The following is a 22,200-nucleotide window of genomic DNA, read 5'->3' on the forward strand; positions in this document are numbered from 1 at the left end:
AATGGAACGTTGACATATAAGTGATTTTGTTATTTTTCTGATGGAGGGAAAGAAATTTTGTCATTTAGTACAGAAAATTCTAGGTTATTAGGCTTTTAAATAAGAACTACAGAGAGACTTTACATGAAAATATGCTCAAAAAGTATCTACTTTTTTAGCCTTGGCTAATCATGAGTCTTATCAGAAACCATCTTGAAATGTATTCCAGCAGACAAGAAAGAATAAATAAGATTGGAAAGGGAGGTGGGGGCAAAACCTTTTTAGGATGAGAGAGTTTTGCCCAAAGTCAAAAGTTAGCAAGAGACAGTGCTAGTACATCGTGCCAATCTTTGATTCCAAATACTGTGGTCATAGAATTGATTGGAAGGGAAATAGGCAACGTGCCCAGGATTAGAATATTACTGCTATAGCCTGGAAAGATACAGTGAAGACTTGAACAAAGACAGCAGCAAAAAGAAAGGAAGGAAAAGGTTGGATTGTAAAGGAAATGTGGAGATGGTATTAATAGGATTTGACTACTGAGTATATGTGGCAGATAAGAAAGAGGAATGTATGACAATGAGTGTGTACTTTTTCCAGAAATTATCCATCTCACAGTGCAATTTGCTTGTGGCATACAAATGAGATCAATGTATGTCCATATGTCACCTAAGAGAATCAATTCATAGCAATCTTTTTAAAAGAAGAAGAATGTCATGATAATAACTGTGACACAAAGTGTTGTTGGGAGAGCCTTTTTACAGAAAAAGCAGTGTTAGTAAGGATCTGGGTTGTTTTTTGTTTTTTTTTCTCTCTCTCTAGCACTGTTCCTTAGAAAGAATGTTCTGATTAGCAACATGAATAATTCTAGTCCATTTAGTAGATAGGGAACTGTTGTAAAGGATAAATCAGACTTAATAACTTGATGAAAATAAGGGCTCACAGAACATTAGAAATTGAAAGAGCTTAGAGATCACCTAGCTCAAAGCTTCTCTTAAAAAGAAAAACTGTTTAAGGGCCATTTCAAACATGTACAAAAATGGATAGAACAGTATCATGAATCCTTACTGACCTATCACCAGTTCAGTGATTATCAATTTAGCCAACCTTGTTTCATGTTTATCCCAACCCCCCAGATGATGGTTTCATCCATAAGTATTTCAGTATGGTTGTCTAAAACACAAGAACTCTTTTTCACAACTTCATGATAATTAAATCGTCACACTTTAAAAACTAACATAATCCTTCAATACCATAAAATAGCCAATCAGCACTCAACATTTCTCCAATTGTTTCATAATTTCTTTAGATATGTCTCTGAAGTCTTTTTAAATCTATAGTTTCTCCCTCCCTCCCCTTTATTTTTCCTTGAGGAAATCAGGTAATATGTCTTATAAAGTTTCCCACATTCTGGATTTTGCTGGTTGCATCCTCTGACATGCTATTTTACATGTTCTTCTGTTCCCTTTATTTCATCTAACCTGGTAGATACAGAGGCTTGATCTGATTCATGTTCAATTGTTTAGCAAGAATGCTTTACAGGTGATAGAGGCACATAGTGGCTGGTCCTTTTTGCTTATGAAAATACCCTCATTTTTAAAATATGGGTTAATTTGACACCTCAGAATGATTAAGAGGGTCACATAGTGGTAGAGTCAAGAGTAAAACTCCAGTCTTTCCATTCTCAGCAGTCTGCTTCTTTCATTATATCATATCTCTTTCAACAACTTACTGGGTGACCATAAATGCCAGTGCTCTGTTAGGCATTGCATGAGATATGGTCTCACCACTCACAAATTTATACAAGCCAGAAATCTAGACGTCATCCTAGGCTTCTCCATCTCTCTTGCTTCTACTTAGTCCTATTATTTTTCTCTCTTTAGTAATCTCTTCATCTGTCTCCTCTTTTCTGTCCCCAGTATTACTGCTTTCCTGGACCACTATAATAACCTCTTTAAGCAACCCCCATCCATGACAGTCTTGCCTCCCTCAACCCACCTCTGCCTTGTCAACAAATGATTTTTCCAAACTACAAATCTTAATGTTATTTTTCTGCTTTAACCTTTTGGTATTCTCTCATTTTCAAAATAGAGTCCATACTCCTTAGTGTGACCTACAGATCCCTCCATCATCTGACTTTTGCCTGTCCCAACAACCTCATCATCAGCACCTGCTCACTGTGCCAAACTATCAGTCAGAAATAGAGACACCTACTACCACCTCCAGGAGAGGAGGCTCACGGTATGAAGGGTAGCAAGAATATAACAAGGCTTGCACCAGGAACAGCAGACCTAGGGTCCCAATTCACCCCACTGTTTGCAGATGTCAAGGTTGCTCCCAAAAGCATGACTCACACTGCCATAGGACGGAACAACATTTACTCACATAGAGAAGAGACAGAGCAAGGTCAGCTTCACTAGGAGGCTCTGGTCCCCAGGGCCACTGGGTTTCCATCTGTGACTCACTCGGAGCTATGATATGTGCTTACACCTCTTTGTACTGCAAAATGAAGGCTCCTGTTTCCTTTCTGCGAGGGACAGATATGGCAGTGGAGGGAACTGGTTGCCATAAAATATACATACCTTAACCAGACTGCCTCCAGTGGAAGGATTGTACTGGCAGGTAGGCCACTATCCACTAAGGGACGTGTTTTACCTCAAAGCACTCCTGAGAAGGGGGTCAGCCCACCTTCACATTTTCCCCAGGTGCCAGACGGACACAGTCTAAGCACAGGTTTATTCACGTGGCACAGTGATAGGCAGTAGGCTGTGCTCAGACCATCCCCTACCACACTCAGCCATCACCACTTCCGTTCACTCTATTCCAGTCTACTGAATTAATGAAGTTTTCTGAATATGCCAGCAGGAATACATAGTGATTAGAAGTATGGACCCTAGAATTAGACTTAGATTTGATCCCTGGATTACCCAGCTTACTAGATCACAGTGCTTCCCTTACCTTGCCAGTATAATGGGAATGCTCTCATAGGATTGTTGTCTGTGTGTGCGAGGGTTGAGTGAAATAGTGCAAGTGAAGAGCTACCGAGTGAGTACTCAAGGAAATAATAGGTGTTGTTACGTTGCTCCATACCCCTTCCCCAAAGTGCTTTCTTCTTCTTTCTTAATAAACTCTTCCCTCTTGGATAACCTAGCAAATTACTACTCTTATATTTTTTTGCCAATTTGAATTAAGGCTCCCTACTTCTGTAGTTTCTCAAGTAAATTACCCAACTGAAGAAAGAAGAAAATTAATGGGCAAGAAGAATATGCTATCTACTAAGCTGGATTTCTCTCTGCAAATTAATAAATTAGTACTTTAGTTTATGAACCAGCTCCTTGTGGGTTTGAGTTTCATGAATCATTTCAATAACAGTGGATCACCCCACCAATTCTATTCATTTTTTCTATACCCATAAGAAAAGTAATATTAAATATGAAAATGAATAGAAAAGGGTATCCAGAAACCTGAGAAATTAAAATGAGGTTACCTCATTTGCACAACTGGAAGGGACCATATAAATAGACAATCCAAAGAGTTAATTTTACAAAGCAAAAGATGAAACTTGCCTCTCAGTAGCATGAGCCTCATAAATTCTAACTTATACTCAGATCCAGCAATGTGTTTTAGTAAATACATTTTATAACTCCTAACTGATTTAATCATATCAGTTTAAATTAATGAGCCACTCAAGAATGTTTTGGGAAGAAACATAGAAATAATTGATATTTAACTATTAATTATTAATCAGCTCCTTTCCCTTATTATTATTTAGCTTCTCTTTAAAAAAACTAAACTAACATAGGATTATATAAAACAACAATAAATTTTCTTTCAACACAATGAAAACACGTATAATTATGAATATTTTAAATGGTTAAACCTTTTGCTATTTATTTCAATTTAAATCCAGTATATTATTATATATATTCAGAACTAAAACTATTCATCTTCATCCAAACCTTCAATTAAATTCCACAATGCAAACCCTTTGGCACTAGAATCACATTTCATGTTTATTTAACTGAGCCTGTGTCTTGAAAAAGTGTTGAAGTTTCAGGGTTTTTCTGGTGAGAATCCACATTCTGACATCACCTTGGACATGGCAGTGATTGGCTGTTGGAAGGCAAAGAAGAGTTTATAGCCAGCAAGAGCAAGTGAATCAGTGAGTGAGAGCAGAGGAAATACTAAATCTGTGTCCTCTCACTTGAGCCTGTGAACCTGTCTCCTCACTTCAGGACTGCAAAACGGTAAGATTTAATATGACAACTTCATTATCTTAAAACACACACTCCACATCTTACATCTCCGGGCTTTGCTTTGAATTTTTATTTTAATATTGATGTTATTGCATTATATAGAATGACTATGTAATTTTTAATTCTTGCTTGTCATTAAGCTAGTATCTCAGCTTTTAGATGTTTTCTAAAAGCCTGAACTTGTTCATGTAAGCAAGTAAATAAATACTTAATATCATGCACATAAACTAGAAAATTATGCTTCTTAGTTTCTATCACTGCACATCAAGATAACTGTTTGTTTCCCTAATCAGAAGCCTTTAAGATGATCTGCCTGGGATACCATTTTGCATTTCACAAATCTGCCTAGATATTATGTTATACCCATAAGTATACAACTATACACAATATCTTTTCAATATGTTATACATTAGATTCCAAAATGTTAACATCTGAGAGCTTAAAAATTTATAGCACTCAAGAAATAAACAATGCTGTTAGTTCTTCCCAATGAAAACTTCTAATTAAATTCCGAAAATCATCCTTTACGAATGTCTGAATTGTTGTCTGGGTTGGTACTGGTCACTATAGAGATCTTTGCTTTTGACGAATCACAAAGTAAATACAATGATATTTACGTAAGCAGCCAATCGATACCTGCATAAATCACCTGGTTCTTTTCATAGTATCCTTGCCATGTGTTCATTCTGTTCATTTTATGAAGGTTTGTCATGAGAAATTTTTGTAATCAAACTCCTTCTGCAGTTCTATGCATTTAACAATGTTTAACTCTTTAAGATAATACAAATATTCCAACCATTGTCATAAAACTGTAAAGGAACAGTCTTCCTGTTTGCTGATGGGCTCGGCCATGAGTGGCAAAGTTCAAAGCATTATAGAGAGTGCCCAATAACAGAGAAAACTTAAATAAAGGGGACCCCTCAAAAGCAAAGCCTTTTTATTCCCTTGAGGCCATCAGGAATTTTGCTACGAATGAAGAGACCATGAGAAAAGTGTGTGGGCATCAAGATCAATAGCTCTACTGTGACAAACAAATAATGTGACCCAGGACCCAAGAGAGCTTCTCCAGGCCTCCAGCCCTACTCTGTGAAATGTTTCTTTCAGTGTCAGGTGCTAATAAGGATGCAATAAATCTTGGGTGATGATGAAAAAATGCAAAATCTACCTACAGGGTGCATAAAACATGGCTTTGTACATTTTAAATATTACTTTTCAAAGTGTATTTACTGGGAAATTGCCATCACCATTACATATTGCTTCCAAAATGTTACCCAAACTTTCACTACATATGAGAAATCACTTTCAATTAAATGTGTAGATAAATGTAAGTGTATGGGTGTCCTTAGGCTTTTGGTCAGTCTTGTTCAATTTCTATTAAAATAGAATTTTTAAGTTGAATTTTACTAAATAGAATAAAACTAAAATAGAATATGATTTCACTACCTCTTTTTACTTATGAGGAATCTTTGTGGAACTGAAGATCTTTGCATGGCTTCAAATCCCAGAACTATTAGGAACTATTCCCACTTGGATAGTTGATCTTGATGCCTGGAATAACTGGGGGTGGGTGGGGGGAGTTAGGGGAAGGTAGGAACAGGAGAGGAAGAGGGTGGAGCAAACAGTAGAGAATATGGAGTATATACTATGAAAAGCACTTTTCATCAACATTCACCCCACTCCTTAGACATAATCACTAGGTGATGTATGCTGTGAGAATAGTAGCTCACATATGGAACATTTCACAAAAACACAGACACCAAGTAGTCCAAGATAGCCATAGGAAAGTGGTTCCTAGTCCCCATTTTACAAATGAACTTTTAGTTCAAAACTATATGTAAGCTGAACACTGACAGTAGGGTAACTGACATAAAAGCAATCAAATGCATTTGCTTTTTGCTTTTTCTAAAATTATAAATAAAACAAATAAAGCATATAACTACACTAACGATTCAATTTACTCAACTGATACTCCTAAGTCAATGATATAGGGACTCTCATCTTCCCCCAGTCCGAAGTACTTGATGCATTCAAAGCCCCTTGCCATGAAGGAACTCAAATGGTCTTGCAAAACAGATCATAGCAAATCGGTTAAAACAAAATATGGAATCTCCTTGACAGACTGCTCAAACAGATGGATAAAGTAGGTTTTATAATACCACTTAAATGGAAGGAACAATTTTGAAACAGAAGTAGAAATCTGGTTTTAATTAATGAAAACTACAATTATACAGAAATTAAATACTTCATCTTTGAGTATGAGGAAAACTTCTCTTAGTTTTAATATTTTTAACCTTACCCCTTCATTAATTCCAGAAGCAACCACCAAAATGAAGACTGCCTTAATTTTGCTTAGCCTTTTGGGAATGGTCTGTGCTTTCTCTGTAAGTTCTTTTTAAAATCTTAAAGTTATTTCTTTGAATTTTTATGCAAAAGAAAAGATATGGAATAATGAAATATTCCTTTAAACAGATGAAAAATTTACACCAGAGAGCCAAAGTAGAAGATTCTGAAGAAAATGGGGTAATTAATCTTAGCATACTTCATGGTATGACTTCACTTATTCTAGATTTTTTGTGTGTGTGCTTTGAACATAACTATATCATTTTTTATTCAGGTCTTTAAGTACAGGCCACGATATTATCTTTACAAGCATGCCTACTTTTATCCTCCTCTAAAACGATTTCCGGTTCAGGTAAGTATAAAATTTTCTTCCTCTTCTCAACAGTCTACCATAACTTATTCCAATTTAAAGGAAATCAAATTTAACTGCAGGACACATGAATTCTACTTGCACTGAAATTCAGCCAGAAATACTGCTTGCTACAAAAATTTTATTTTTTAATACCAGTAAAATAAAATTTATTTCTAAAAGTTCTCTTTGAAAAGCACACACACACACATGCACATACACACAAAGTAAAATAATTTAGACCCAGGCTAGAATGATAAAATAAAGACAAAACACCTTGGCACATTGAATTCAGGTATTTTGGCTAACCCACTGAGTAAAATTGGCCAATTGTATCAGTTAATTGTAAGCGATAAGGTCACTAATCATCTTGTCATAGTTGATTCAATACTGTCATACAGCTATGTTTTACATCCAATAATTTGGAGCTCTTTAATTAGTGGGGGGAGGAGACTGACTTCACAAACAGCAGAAACCATTTTAAAGAAAATCCTGATAATTAATGGTGATTGGCAAAGATCTTTTTTGAACTTTTTGGCATGTGTAGGCCACTAGGGTAAAAAAAGGAACAGACTTCGATATCAACAATACCCTATGGCATATATTTGCGATGATTGTAATGGAAACATGGTCCAAGAATTACAGAGGAAAAAGAGAAATTCATGAAGTGAACTATAAACCTTGTGAGAAAAAACAAAATATCCCTTAAAAATTGTACACAAAAAGGAAGTCACCATTAAAAATAGAGTTTCAGCATTTTCTGGGTTACACATGAGGAGGCCCTTTGAAAATTGGTTAGTGTGGTGTTGATTTTAAATATACAACAAACCAGAATTGCACTGTTTTTATGGCTATACAGTTTGGGTTCAAGGCACCAATTATGCACCATTTGAACCAGGACTCTCAAGACACTAAAAGCAGTCAGGATGCAGAAATGATGCCTCAGCACGGTGGTTTGGCATAGCATCCTACCATATGTTGGGCTAACCAATCTCTAACTCATACAATGATAGGAAATGATAATCTCAAAGTATTTCCAGCACTGTTCTAATTGTGGGGATTGTGTGTAGCTACAGAAACATGAGCTTAAATTATACAAGAGTTGTTGGTTTTCAGAACTTTTCATTCTTTGGGTCACCTCAGCCCAGAAATAAATAGTGCTCCTATGAAAGTTTGCGTTGTTTTCTTTCTAAACTAAATGGAAATGGCAACAACTTTAAGTTTCTGACAAGTTCCTCGGCTTTTCTGGAAGATCAGATATTTAGAGACTCTCCCACCTGGAAATTTTTACAGATAAATATGCATAGTACAATTAAAATATCCATAGTGAAAAGATATAAGGACAGAAGTTTATATTTCTCATTATTGTTAGACCCCAAGTTCATCCATCTTTTAACACATCTTTAGTATAAAAATTTGACACAAATTATATGCAGATAGATCTACTTCAGTTCATGTAGAAGTTATAGGTAGGATAGTTAAGTTTAAAAATAAAACCCATTAAATATGTATTCCCTTATGCAAAATATATTTCCCTTTATAATTCATGATCTATTCTCCCACTTTAACAAAGTTGGACTTTTTTCCTTCCCATATCTACTTATATGTTTTCCATAGCTCTTTATTCTTTATCCTTTTAAGTATATATTAAGTTAGATATTTAGCACCCAGTTTGTCACCTAAAATTGTATCAAACTGCATTGACTTTGAAATTCATTTTTATTCAGATGAATGTGTGTTCATATACAATCATTTCTAAAATACCAATTTGTCTGAAGGATGTTACATTGGTTGTAAGGCTAACAGTAATCTACCAAAGCTTACCTATCTGCTTAGCTATAGAAAAAATGAAAGTAAACATGAGCTTATTTTAGCAATATTAATCAAGGAAATAGTTTCTTTATGGGTTCAAATTGTATTTGATTAGTGTATAAATTCTTAGAAGACAAGAATTTATATTTAATAATCTTATATTTCTTTTATTGACCTCATTTCAGCTATCACAGTACTAGACACAGGGCAACTGTACATACTGTACATATTTCCAAGTTTCTCTCTTGCTGTAAGCTATGGCCCTCACCCCAGTAATGTGTCTGAAAAAATATATATTTTGGACTGAATGAATGGAGTGATAGAAGTCAGAAGGAGTAATAGTAAAACTATACACAGACATGTAACATATATACACACACACACACATATATGTGAAATACTTGTTGAAGAATCAACAATACTTAATGACAAACAGGTAATAAGAGATAAATGAAAGAAGGGCAGAAAAGAAACTGCAAAGTCTTGAAGGAATTCATTCAGTTTTTAAATTGTTCTCACTGCAAATTCTAATTGAGGAATGATGTGGTTGGGGTAGGGAGGAGGCTAGAGGTCAGGAAACGTTCAGAAAAACACCTCCATCTGTATAAATATACTGTCCTCTATATTTAATTTAACTAACAAATAAAAATAATTCAAATAGAATATTCTGCTTTATTCACCCTCTGGGCCGGGGAAGGCACAAACATTAAGTTCATGTTGGTAGAAGAGCCGGTCGTCTTATTCTCTCTTCTACCCATGGATATTCTTGGCTCAAGGGGACAAGATTCCCTTTCTTTGGGTGGCTGACATGGCCACTGAGGATTGAGGCCAACAGGTACAGCTCTGAGCATGACTATGACATGAGTACTTTTTAATATCTGATCTCCGGTACTAAGGTTAGAGGTCTTTCTGCGGCTGTATTTTCCAAAGGCAGGGTCCTTAATTGGATCATCAGAATCAAAGATAAAATTGGCAGGAAATGATAGAATGTTAATTTGGGTGTCCATTGTATACTTGGTGCCTTTATGTAGTGGCTTCAGGAGGAAAAAAAGGAAAATTCAATTTGGATTGTTATTGGAAGAGAGATGAAGAATCTCCTCTACTGTCTTCAAGGCTCTGATAACAGATGCCTATATTTACATTTCCTTTTAAAAAGGACAAAGCTCATTAACTTACAATTATGCTTTTATATACAGAATCCTTGATTTAATTTATACTCATTCACACTGAACTCTTTAGAGAAATGGTGGTGCTAGATAAATCTCCTAAATAAGTAGATGAATATATTTTTCTCTTATTTAACTTTCACCTGGCATATAAAAATTAACCTCAATTTAGGCATTAGCTTTAATTGAATTTAAGGATACTAAAAATTATATGCAAATTAAATTTCTTTAAATCAAATTGCAATTTATATTCACAAGGAGAGCTTCTTATTTAAAAGAATCATCTGGTAATTCTTTATATTTTATAATAAGCCTAATATTTCATTTACATTTTATAAATAAAATGAAGCAATGATTTATTTCTTCACGTAAGAGCTGCCTTGAATTGCATGGAAAAGTCACAAATTTTCTGGGTTTCAGTTCCTTCTCTATAAAATAAAGAAATTGGACCAGATAATCTTGTTGATCTCTCAGCTAAACAATTCAGTGATTCATTGCTCTAGTTTTCACCTATCGAAATGTTTTAACATGTTGGCAGTGCTTTGGGGGCTGAAAATGCAGTGTCCCAATTCATATCTGGATCATCGTAAAATGCCCTTTACTCTCTAACCTTGTTTTATAGATGCCCATATCCTTGTCTTTTTCACATTAGCATGAAACTTGTAGGTAAATGTATCAATCAAGATGGCAGTATTAATTAGTTTGAGCAAATATTTATGTGCAGTCTATCTTATTACAATGAGCAGGAAATTTTAATTGCTGTTTAAATATGCATGTGTGTATATTTTTAATTACCTTTTTTAGGGCAATAGTGACTCATCTGAAGAAAATGGAAATGGTGATAGTTCAGAAGAGGAAGAGGAAGAAGAGGTAAGGGAATTTCTGCCATCTTCTTCATAATACACCAGGCAGCAAAAAAATAAAAAATAAATAAAAAATAAAAATAGGAAACTAGTCTACAGTAGTCTGAACTCTGCAATAGCATTGCTGGCTTACAAACTTCCCACAGTCTTCTATTTTGGAAAAGTGGGATGTTATTTAAATTAGAATCAACTGAAATTAACTGCTGAAACACTATTGCAGCTTGGGGTTAAAGTTACCTGTAAGTAGTATACAAAAGCAAAAGTGTTTCCGTTTTAAGTGGAAGAAGTGTAAATTCTGATAACAAGCAACAGAAAGAGTTATTTATATTTAAGTGGCTAGAGCATGTGTGGAGGAGTAAATAAAAATGCTTAACTCAGTGCAATACTTGTTTTAAGGACTGAACTTTAAAAAATTCACTTTACTAAGTGAGTATATGAAAGTTGCTCTTGTAACCTCTATGGTGTTATTGTAATTGATCTGCCTTTCTTGATGCACAGATCAGGGTTTTTCTTCTTAATAGCAATTTCATATGCCTTTATGCCTAATAATTAAAATTCATGTTCTTACAGAAATGTAAATATTTAAGATATATAAATCTCTTCCAAAATAGTACTACAAATTGCTATAGTTGGGGGCTAAAATTCATCTATTCTATCTTGGAAATTGTATAATATTTTTATAATTTACACTCTTACCCAAGAAACGTACCAATCAGGATAAATTTTCCTGGATAGTCAATTATAGCTACCCACCAGTATGGGAACCTTCTAAACTCAGATATTCTCAGGTGCTATTTATGAATGGACAATGACAGTCAAAAATGGATCATGGATAAACATCTATCTTGAAAGCAAAATGATGTTGGTCACAAATCATTAGGGTGTTTTTTTTTTAACCATGAATTAACATTTCCATAGTACCATAATTTACCCTAATAGCTTGAAGAAGCCCTTGCTACAATATCAAGACAGTACCAAGGGAAGATGCCACCTAGTAAATTCCACAAACTTTTGCCTGGAATTCCACATGATAATCTTATTCAAGAACTAAGCTCTAGTAATCCATTTAACTACAGTTGTTTACTGTACAGTGGTTGTAAAATTGTTTTTCCAGCTAGATTCCCCAATTAGATTGCATGTCCTTTTGACAACAATTCTTTGGTGGTGGTTGGGGAAGGAGAAAAGACTCTTTTGGGAATCAATACTCAAGTACTAATTTAAAGTAGATACATTCTATATGTATGAATTCTTGACTTTGAATATTAACTGTGAATTACATTGGGAGAGTAGCTCAATTAATAAATAATTGCCTGACAACATACAGTAAAGACAAAAGAGTGAAATATTAAAGGTGAAAAAAAATTCATTGGATGTGTTAATTTTTTTAAACATCTTCATGTGATAACATAATATATTACTAAGAATTTCTGATCTTGAAGTGTTTCATTTCTTCACTTACAAAAAACTTGATTGTATGTTAAATGCCTGAAACATTCTGACTACTACATACAGCACAGAACTGGCTTATTTATTGACAGATGGATTTTGAATTAAATATCTTTTTATATTTAAGTAAACTTGAAAGGAAACAAAATATATTTACTTCCTTTTGGTGCTAAATAAGATATACATTCAATTTTTTGAATAGAAGAGGTTTCTATTAAAAATTCCTTTGTGAAAAAAAATTTAGGTGTTGTGTGGACAATTCTTATAGATCCTAATCACCATCAAAAACATCATGGTACATTAGAAAGACCTCAGCTTTTGAGGTAGGTAAACAAAATTCATTGTTTACTACATGACCTTTAGCAAGTTATTTAGCTTTCCTGAGCTCAATTTTTTCTTCAAAAGAATGGGAGCAATAATCCCACTTTACAGGGCTCTTAAAAGGAATAGGTAAAATGAATACAAAGTTCTTGGCTTATTTGTCAGCATATATAAGAATTAATTTACTACCATGTTGTAGTAGTTACTGGTAATTTAAAAACCTAAGGAATGCATGGTATAGCACCATATATATAGCTAGATAAGTAGAAAGAATTACATACACATTATTTAATTGATAAAATAAAAAGAAAAAATATCTTAAACACAGTATAGTGAGACAAATAGAATAATGTAACTTTTAGTTGAATTCTTAGAAGTGAGAAGTGTAAAATGGCATAAGAGGTAGAATTGTCAACTTTGGGGGATGGGTCGACTGAGGGATACAACACTTTTCCGATAATATTTCGCAACTCCAACAAATTTTGAGTTACTGTCCAGTTAAAACAACATTTTTTGCTATAAACATTTTCAACAGGAGACTTCGAATGAAGAAGGAAACAATGAAAATTCTGATGAAAATGAAGATGAAGAATCTGAGGCCGAGAACACAACACTTTCTACGGCAACCCCTGGGTATGGAGACGAGACCACACCTGCAAGGGGGGATGTAGGTTTCGCTGCAATCCAGTTTCCCAAGAAGGTAATCGTCACTCCAAAATATTAATTTTAAAAAATTTCTTTACTGAAGTCTAAAGTTAGTTACCCAGACACTATACACTTAGTATTTTTTATTTTCTTTATTAACTTATTAAAAAAGCAAGAGCAGATACAATTTCCCTGTTTACAAATAAGGAAAGCTCTTCCCTTGTTATTACACTGACTTTCTATATCATAACCAAAGACTGAGGACAAGCATCTTGGGCATAACAAAAGGCCCAGATAGAAATGTGACCAGCTTGTACCAGTGCTTTTCAGAGAAGAGGATTTCAAGATAGAGAAAGTATCTATAGGACATATCTTCCAGAGAAGGCTTCTCAGACACATTTTCCCCCATCAAAATCCAACAACAAAGGTACCTATTCTGAATTTTTGAAGCCCCACCATCAATTCTTTTGTAAGTTGATTTCATTCAAAATTACATCTAGAAGGAGGCTGCCAGTAGAGAATATTGTGGTGGATAAAGTGGTGGTGTTAAGTTTTGAATTTTTCACACTTTGGATTCTTTCCAACTTATCCTTACAGGCTGGGAATCTAGGAAACAAAGCCACAAAAAGCGAGGAAAGTGATGAAGAAGAAGAAGAGGAAGAGAATGAAAATGAAGAAAATGAAGCTGAAGTGGATGAAAATGAGCAAGGCATAAACAGCACCAGCACCAACAGCACTGAAGTAGAAAATGGCAATGGCAGCAGTGGTGGGGACAATGAAGAAGGTGAAACTGAAGACGACGCAGAAGGGACCACAACGACTGGAGGACAGGACAATGGCGGCTCTGAGACAACAACTTTGCCAGATGGTGGGTTTGCACGTACAACCCCACGACAGGAGATCTACGGGACCACCAACCCACCATATAGGAAAACCACTACTGGATACGAGGAGTATGAACCAACAGACACCAATGGATATGAGGATGACTATGAAGTCTACGATAATGAGAAAGGGGGGACTCGTGGGGACAATTACCGAGTTTACGAGGATGAGTACAGCTACTACAAAGGGCAAGGCTATTATAGTCATAATTACTACTAGAACCACTGAAAGCCCAGCCTGGGATGAATTCATCCATTTTGGTGTTTCGTGTGGATACCATTTTCAAAGTTCAACTCAGGAAGGTGCAATATAAAAAAATGTGCCTATCATAACGTGGAATGGTGCTACTGTTCCAAAGAGTTTCTCTGTAATTGCTTCTGCCAGCAATGAGCTCTTTGTTGCTTTTCCCTAGCGTGTTATTGAAATATCATTGCAAATCAGGGCCATTTATCAAGCAGTAAATCAATCCATGGGCTCGAGGGCCATTGAATGTTTTGAAGCTGTAGTTCTATAAATAGCATTTTTACTTTGCACTATTGCTAACTGCTAAACACACTGCGCAAGAAGCGCTTCTAAGAAAAGATTCATTGATATCAATGACACTGTATACAATAAATATGTAGTTCTTTAATTGCACTACCTATCCAATTAATGTATTTAATTATCATCCTCTTGTCCATCTCATGTGCTTTCCTATATGTATATTCTATCTATAGATTATATTTCAAATAAAAATGCAACCCTCCAGATGTGTTATAATTAGGAATAAAAGTGAGAGGTTCTGAATAGAAAAGAGGGAGACAAATGGAAGGCAAGTCAGCTAAAGGATCAAAAGCTCATTCCCACTATGGTTTGCAACTTTCTTGGATAAATCAACATAACTAGGATTTTGCCATGCTTCTGAGCAGAGTCAGCCGTATACATTAGAGGAATAAATGGCTCCTAATTAGGGTTGTTTTAGCAAACAAAAATACAGGATGCCTAGTTAAGTTTGCATTTCAGATCAACTATGAATAATCTTTTAGTGTAAGTGTGTCTGATGCAATATTTGGCTACTGTAAAATAGTTGGGTTGGGACATATTTATACTAAAAAAAGTATTCATTGTTTACCTGAAATTCAAATTTAACTGATTGTCCTATATTTTATCTGATAACCCTACTACTACTTGATTTGATTCGAGATGGATGTAGGAAGTGGGATAGGCTAGAAAAGCTCTTAGATACACACACACACACACACACACACACACACACACACACACATACTGAGGACTGATATTCAAAGTCTTAACAGTACCTTACACCTTTAATATAAACCTGAAAGCAAATGTTCTAGTGGAAATATGGAAGGAAAAGAGTGGGAAGGAGCAAAAAAGAGCACAAATTAATTCATCTTTTTATTTATTCATTTATAAAATGTATTGAGGGTTTCCTATGGAGCCAGACAAGGTTTAGACATTGAAGGTATGAAAAGAAAGCACCCTGTTTTCAGAGTGATTTTAGTCATAAGGGTGTCATTGCATCAATTCATTGTCCTCTAACTTTTATTTTTAAAAAATCAAGACTTCAGAAAATTGAAAGACTAGTATGTGACCACCCTTGTTATACTTTTCATCTCGGTTCACCAGTGGTTCACATTTTGCCATGTTTATGTTATCTCCTTCTATTTCCATACACCTTTCTCTTCATACATCTTTAAGCTTTTTTGCCAAATCATTGAAGAGTAGATTGTAGACGTCATGACATCTTGATGCTTCACCTCCAAATACTTCAGCATTTAGTGTAAAAACAACAAATTCTCCTACATAGCTGCAAAACCATTATCATTCTCAAGAAATTTAACATAGGCACAGTAATCTTTTCTAATATACAGTCCGTAGTCAATATTTCCCAATTATCTTAATAACATCCTTATTATTCATTCACGTAATCCTCACAAAACCCTATGAAATAGATATTATCATCCCCCATTTTATTTATGAAGGAACTGAGGCACAAAGAGGTTTTGCAGCTTGCACAAGGTCATAAGCATCAGAGCTGGGATCTGACTTCAGAATCTCTGATCTTTACCAAAACGCTATATTCGTTAGTGTATATTAATCAGTACTGGATGCCTGAGCCATGAATGGACCAGCAATTCCTAATGACGAGAACATTGTTGGAAAACAAGCATTGCCATATATCACAATTTTCTTAGAACCAGCCATGTTTTATGACTACAGCCCTAAAGAACATTTTCCAAACAAGAATCTTCTCATAACTTTGGAATATCTTTCTATATAGGAAATTGGTATTGAGAAAAGTGCATAAGCTTTGGATTTGCATGGGCTTGAATAATGTCATTATCAAGAGTGAATTTACTTACTTCTCTAGTCTTTATTTCCTCATCTCCTATGTAAGGATAGTAGTCCTCATCAGGCTGCTTTTCAGAGTGTGGTGCATACGAAGCGCTCAGGAGAGTCACATATCTTCCCTCCTCTCCCCCTCCACTTCCCATCTCTACACTTAGGTGCATCCAACTGTAACACAATTAACTGGCAGATGAAGACTAAGAGGCCTGTCCTGATTTAGTTTGGCCTCATCTTAACTAATAACATCTTCAAAGATCCTGTTTACAAATGAGCTGATGAGGGCTATGATTTAACACAGCTCCTTGGCACCCCTTATAGTAGTTCTCTTAGCCAAATAACACAATACTTTCTGGGTGATATCTCCCCTCTTGAAATATTTTTCCTACTTAGGACCACATGTTACATTTCCAGCCTCATTTTGCCATCCTAGCTAGCTTGCTCTCTGACCTCTTGCTCCAATCCCCTCTGAACACCGGTAGCTCTATTTTCTGTATTTCTCTGACAGTACGGCCCTTAATGGCCCATCTGGAAGAAACTTGATAAGCATCCAAATTATTAGAAAAGAAGTGAAGGGAGGGGATACTTTTATTCTGCCCCAAAAAAGACAATCCTTTCCCTGGGAATGAATAAAGTGATTCCTTTGAATGGAGAAAAGATAAAAGGTGAAATAAGCTGTGCTTACAGTGACGGGGAGATAAGGTTGAATACTTATATTCTGCTACCCATAAAAAATTCTTTTGCAATTGTTCAAATGCTGAACCCAGCTGTGGCTGTGACAGAGCTCCTAGATGTCCACTGACATCTGTTCTCCCCACCTCTTTTGTCAGAATAACGGAATCTTGTTTTTATAGCTGGACATGTAGCTACAGAATAAATTCTATTTTTTTTTTTTTTTTTCTTTCCTTGGAGATAGATGTGGCCATTTAATTTAAGTTCTGGCCATGCAGACTTGTGATGTTTATAATTTCTGGGTTCTGTCCCTAAAGAGGATAATCCCCCAATTTCTTTCTTCTGCTGGTGAACTTCAATCCCGGTGGTGAGCCATCTGTGACGGTGTGGATGAAGGTAACAATCTAAGGATGGCAGAGTGACAAGATAGAAAAAGTCTGACTCCAAGGAGCACCACCCAACCCTGGCACCTTATCTCACTGTGCTAGTTTCCTAGCTAAAACAAGTACCATACAATGCATTGACCTCACAACAGAAATTTATTGGCTCATGGTGTCAGAGGCTAGAAGGCTTGCTACCTCCTTGGGTTGGCATATTCTGGCTCACTGGCAATCTTTGGGGGTCCTTGGCTTTTATGACACATGGCAATGCACATGGTGGTGTCTTCTCCTTTCTCTTCAAGGTTCTGCTGACATCCAGCTTCTGACTGCTCCCCATGACTTTTCACGGTGTCCAAGTTCCTTTGTTTATAAGGACTTCACCATATTGGATTAAGGCCTGCCTTCATTCAGTCTGAGCACACCTTAGCTAATAACACCTTCAAAGGTCCTATTTACAGATGGGTTTACATCCACAGGACCAGGGCTTGGAACCTAAACATGACTTTTGTGGAGGACATGATTCAATCTCCAACACTCTGGAAATAAATTTCTATTTTCCTTAAACCACTATCATTATGTGTCTCTGAAATTCTCAATGTGTAGTGTTCAGACTAGCAGCTTCAGCATCACCTGAATGCTCAAGGGAAATGCAAATTCTGGAGCTCCATCCAAGACCTATTGTTATGGATTGAATCATGTCCCCAACAAAGATATGTTCAAGTCCTAAATCCTAGTGCTGTGGATGTGAATTCCTTTGTAAACAGGATGTTTGAAGATGTTATCAGTTAAGATGAGGCCAAACCATATCGGGACATGCCTTAATCCAATATGAATGAAGTCCTAATAAGCCAAGGAAATTTGGACAGAGTAGAAGGAGACATATGGGGAAAGAGATGGCCGTGCCACAGAGGCAGACATTGAGTTATGGATTTTCAGCAAACCACCACCAGAACGTTACAGATTCCAGAGAAAGCATGGCCCACCAACACCTCGATTTCAGACTTCTAGCCTCCAATACCGTGGGACTATAAATTTCTGTTGTCTAATTCAACCAGCCTGTGGTGGTTATTACAGCAGTGCTAGCAAACCAAGACACCCACTGAATCAGAAACTTTGGGGTGGTCAGGTGATTCTGTTGCACTTTAAAGTTTGAGAACCACTTTTCTAATATAACAGCTAATGCTGATTATACACTTCATGCATGCCCATGCTATTCTAAGCATTTTACATGTATTACTTCCTGTAATTCTCACAATTACTGGAATTCTACCCCCTTTTGCTGATAAGGACATTGAATTGTAGAGAAGTTTAGTAACTTGCCTAAGATGTTACAACTGGTAAGGGATGGAGAGGACACATGCAAACAGGTGGTCTGCTCCAGGTTCCATAACTTATCCTCCTCTCAGAGCTTTGTGTTTTCTACAGAAATGATCACTCTGTTAAGAGAACAGAATTTAACTGGGAATCAAGGGAGGAAATTTTGGACTAGAGCACATACAAAAACCTTAAAGATATTTTACTTCTTTGCCCTTTGCAGTTAATAAGATGCAATTTTACATGTTCTGAATCATGCTCAGGGGGATCCAAACATTATCTCTTTGAGATCTGAGACAAACTGCAGGAAAACAAAGAAAGTAACCTTTCATGCTGTTGGCAAATAGGGCAGCAATAAAAAGATGGAATTTTTATTCCACCTTTTGACAAAAGACACAACTTTCTGCTATAGCTTTCTAGTTGGCGAACTTCATGAATTAACCACATCCAGACAATAAAAGAAGTCCCAGTGTTGTAATGAAGGAATTAGTTAATAATGGAAGGAAGTGCTCTGATTTATGTGGAGGGCTTGAGGGTACTGAATGGTATCTGTGTCCCCTCACCCTGGCACCATTTATTTAGCCTTTCAATCTCAGGCCATTCTACCCTCAACCTTTAGCAGAGGGACCAGGTGATAGAAGACATAGGTGGTAGGTCATTCTGCTGTTGAGCAGTGAGCTCTAATCTATAGTCAAACAGTTTTATAGGTTTACATAGAAGTCCACAGTTGTATGCTAAGGGGTGGGACTGAAGTGGAAAGTTTATCCTCAGTTGAAACCAGGGAAACTGTGGCCATCTCCATATGCTAGAGAGGTGGTGGAGAAACTGCCTTTTTTAGCTTCCAAGGGTGCTTAAGCAAATGCCATGAAAAGGGTCAGGTTAAACAATGGGAATTTATTTGCTTACAGTTTGAGGCTGGGAAACAAGTCCAAATCAAGGCATCATCAAGGTGTTGCTTCTTTCCCGAAGACTATGACACTCTGGGGCTGGCTGCCAGAAATTCTTGATCCTTAGCTTGTCATATGGCAAGGCACAAGGTGGGCTCTCCTGATCTCTCCCTTCTCTTCTGGATTCCTTTGGTGTTCAGTTTCTTGCTTCCTGTGGCTTTCTCTCTGATGTCTGAATTTCACTGTTTATAAAGGATGCCAGTAATAGGATTAAGACCCATCCTGACTGAGGTGGGCCACAACTTAACTGAAGTAACCTCATCAAAAGGACTTACTTACAATGTGTTCACACCCCCAGGAATGGATTAAATTTAAGAACATGTTTTTCTGGGGTTCATACAGCTTCAAAGCACCACACTCCATCCTCTGGACCCCGTGTGCTCTTTCTACATGCAAGATACATTCATTCCATCAAAACATCCCAAAAGTCTTAAGTCATTTCAGAAATAATGCTTATTACAAAGTCTCATCAAAATCAATTATGGGTGAGGTCTGTCCTAGGGCACAATTTCTCTCTGTCTGTGGTCATTTGAAACTTAAAGAACAAGTTATCCGCTTCTGAAAGTCAATGAATGGACAGGCATAGAATAAACATTCCCATTCCCATAGGGAGAAATTGGAAGGAAAACAGGGGTCATGGGTCCCAAATAATCCTGAAACCCAGCAGAACAAACTGCACTGGATTTCAAGGTCTAAGAGTCGTCTAAGAAAAATGTTTTGTTTTCTGGGCCTGATGAAGCAGCAGCCTTCCTCCTGCCTCCTGCCCCCCACTTCCAAGTGCTTGAGCAGTGGCCATGCTCTCCCCAAACGCTGGGTGAAGGCTCCACCCTCTCCAGGTATCAGGATGGTGGCCAGGCTCTCCGTGAATGCCAGGGCACAGGCCCACTCTCTCTGGACACAGCTGTGGTGACCACACTTTCTGTAATCCGCAGGGTGCAGGCCCCACCATCTCCAAGCACTGGGTGGCAGCACTCTTCCTGAACAATGGACAGAAGGCCCACCCTCTGGGCAGTTTCACCCTTTACACACACATGAGTCAGCCTGCTCTCTTAGCCAGAGGAGATATCTTAGGCCCAGACCTCAGATATCTGTCCTTGAAGTCATCCTTCCTTCAATTTGTCCTTTCTCAGTCCCTTTTAGCCTGGGCTGGCGGTGGTTCTGTTCATGCAAATTATGTGAAAAACTTGTTGGCCTCGCTTGTAGTTCACAGAGGTATAAACCATCACACAATAGAGCCTTCCATAGATCCTTCCAGCATATCTTCACTTCCAGTGCTGATTTCCCCCGAAGCAGCTGATTGATTCCATGTTCAGTTAAACCCCCACAGGGAACACTATTCTCTGGAGACTCACTTCCAGAAGCTCAGAAATTTTCCAAACCATAGACTTCTGGTTTATTTGGTTTATCCTGGGAGTTCAGTTCTCAACTTATCTTTTTCCTCTCTCATCTCATTATAAGCTTCAAGGAGAAGCCAGGCTGTACTTTCCACACTTAGTTTGGAAATCTGCTCAGCCAGTTATTCAAGTTCATTGCTTTCAAGTTCTGCCTTCCATCATCAGATACCAGAACTCAATTTCACCAAGTTCTCTGCCACCTCATAAAAAGGGTTGCCTTTCTTCCAGTTTCCAAGAGCACATTCATCATGTCCTTCTAAAGCCTCATCAGAAGTATGTTTAGCATTCATATCACTACCAATAATCTCTTCAAAACAACCTAGGCTTTTCCTATCAAACACCTAATGATTCTTCCAGCTTCTATGCTTTAACCAATTGCAAACATTTCCACATTTTTGGTATCTCCAATAACAGCACCCCACTCTTGTTACCAAAATCTGTTTTAGTTTCCTAGGCTGCACAAGCAAATACCATGAAACAGTTTGAGGCTGGGAAACAAGTTCAAATCAAGGTGTCATCAAGGTGATGCTTTCTTCCCAAAGACTATGGTGTTCTGGGGCTGGATGCTGGTAATTCTTGGTTCTCAGCTTGTAACACAATGTTCCAGTTTGCTAATGCTGCCATTATGCAAAATACCAGAAATGGATTGGCTTTTTAAAAAAGGGGGTTTATTTGGATAAAAATTTACAGTCCGAAGGCCATGAAAATGTCCAAATTAAGGCATCAATGCAAGTAAACCTTCTCTGAAGAAAGACCATTGGGGTCCAGAAGACCTCTGTTAGCTTGGATGGCATGTGGCTGGCATCTGCTGATCCTGGGTTGTGTTCCAGCTTCTCTCTCAGCTCCTGTGCATTCTTGGTTCTTTCTCTGAGGATGTTTCTCTCTAAGCACCTGGAGGTCCTGTCTTAGCATATCCTGGGGCAAACTCCAGGCTTCATCTCTTAGCTAAACATCCTTCTGTCTGCATCTCCAAGCATGTCTAAGCATCAGGGATAGCAAGCATCTGGGCCTGTGTGGCTCTTTTTAAAGGAGTCCAGTAAACTAATCAAGACCATGCTGAATGGGCAGGGCCACACTTCCAT

The 22,200-nt window shown here is 37.0% G+C and overlaps 1 protein-coding gene across 1 annotated transcript; it reads left to right on the forward strand.

The window, feature by feature from the left end:
* Positions 1–6,562: 6,562 nt before the first annotated feature.
* On the forward strand, positions 6,563–14,281 carry LOC119530353 (integrin binding sialoprotein). The gene is made up of 6 exons (XM_037831454.1): positions 6,563–6,616; positions 6,705–6,755; positions 6,850–6,927; positions 10,707–10,772; positions 13,068–13,232; positions 13,775–14,281. Exons 1-6 carry the CDS (start codon positions 6,563–6,565, stop codon positions 14,279–14,281), a joined length of 921 nt encoding a protein of 306 aa, XP_037687382.1.
* Positions 14,282–22,200: the final 7,919 nt, after the last annotated feature.

The sequence above is a fragment of the Choloepus didactylus genome, chromosome 3 (assembly GCF_015220235.1).
Source record: "Choloepus didactylus isolate mChoDid1 chromosome 3, mChoDid1.pri, whole genome shotgun sequence".
Classification (NCBI taxonomy): Eukaryota; Metazoa; Chordata; class Mammalia; order Pilosa; family Megalonychidae; genus Choloepus; species Choloepus didactylus.

Coding starts and splice junctions, on each gene's coding strand:
- LOC119530353 (XM_037831454.1), top strand. CDS start 6,563: ATGAAGACTGCCTTAATTTTGCTTAGCCTTTTGGGAATGGTCTGTGCT. Junction 6,617..6,704: donor GAATGGTCTGTGCTTTCTCT/GTAAGTTCTTTT, acceptor TCCTTTAAACAG/ATGAAAAATTTACACCAGAG. Junction 10,773..13,067: donor AAGAGGAAGAGGAAGAAGAG/GTAAGGGAATTT, acceptor CATTTTCAACAG/GAGACTTCGAATGAAGAAGG.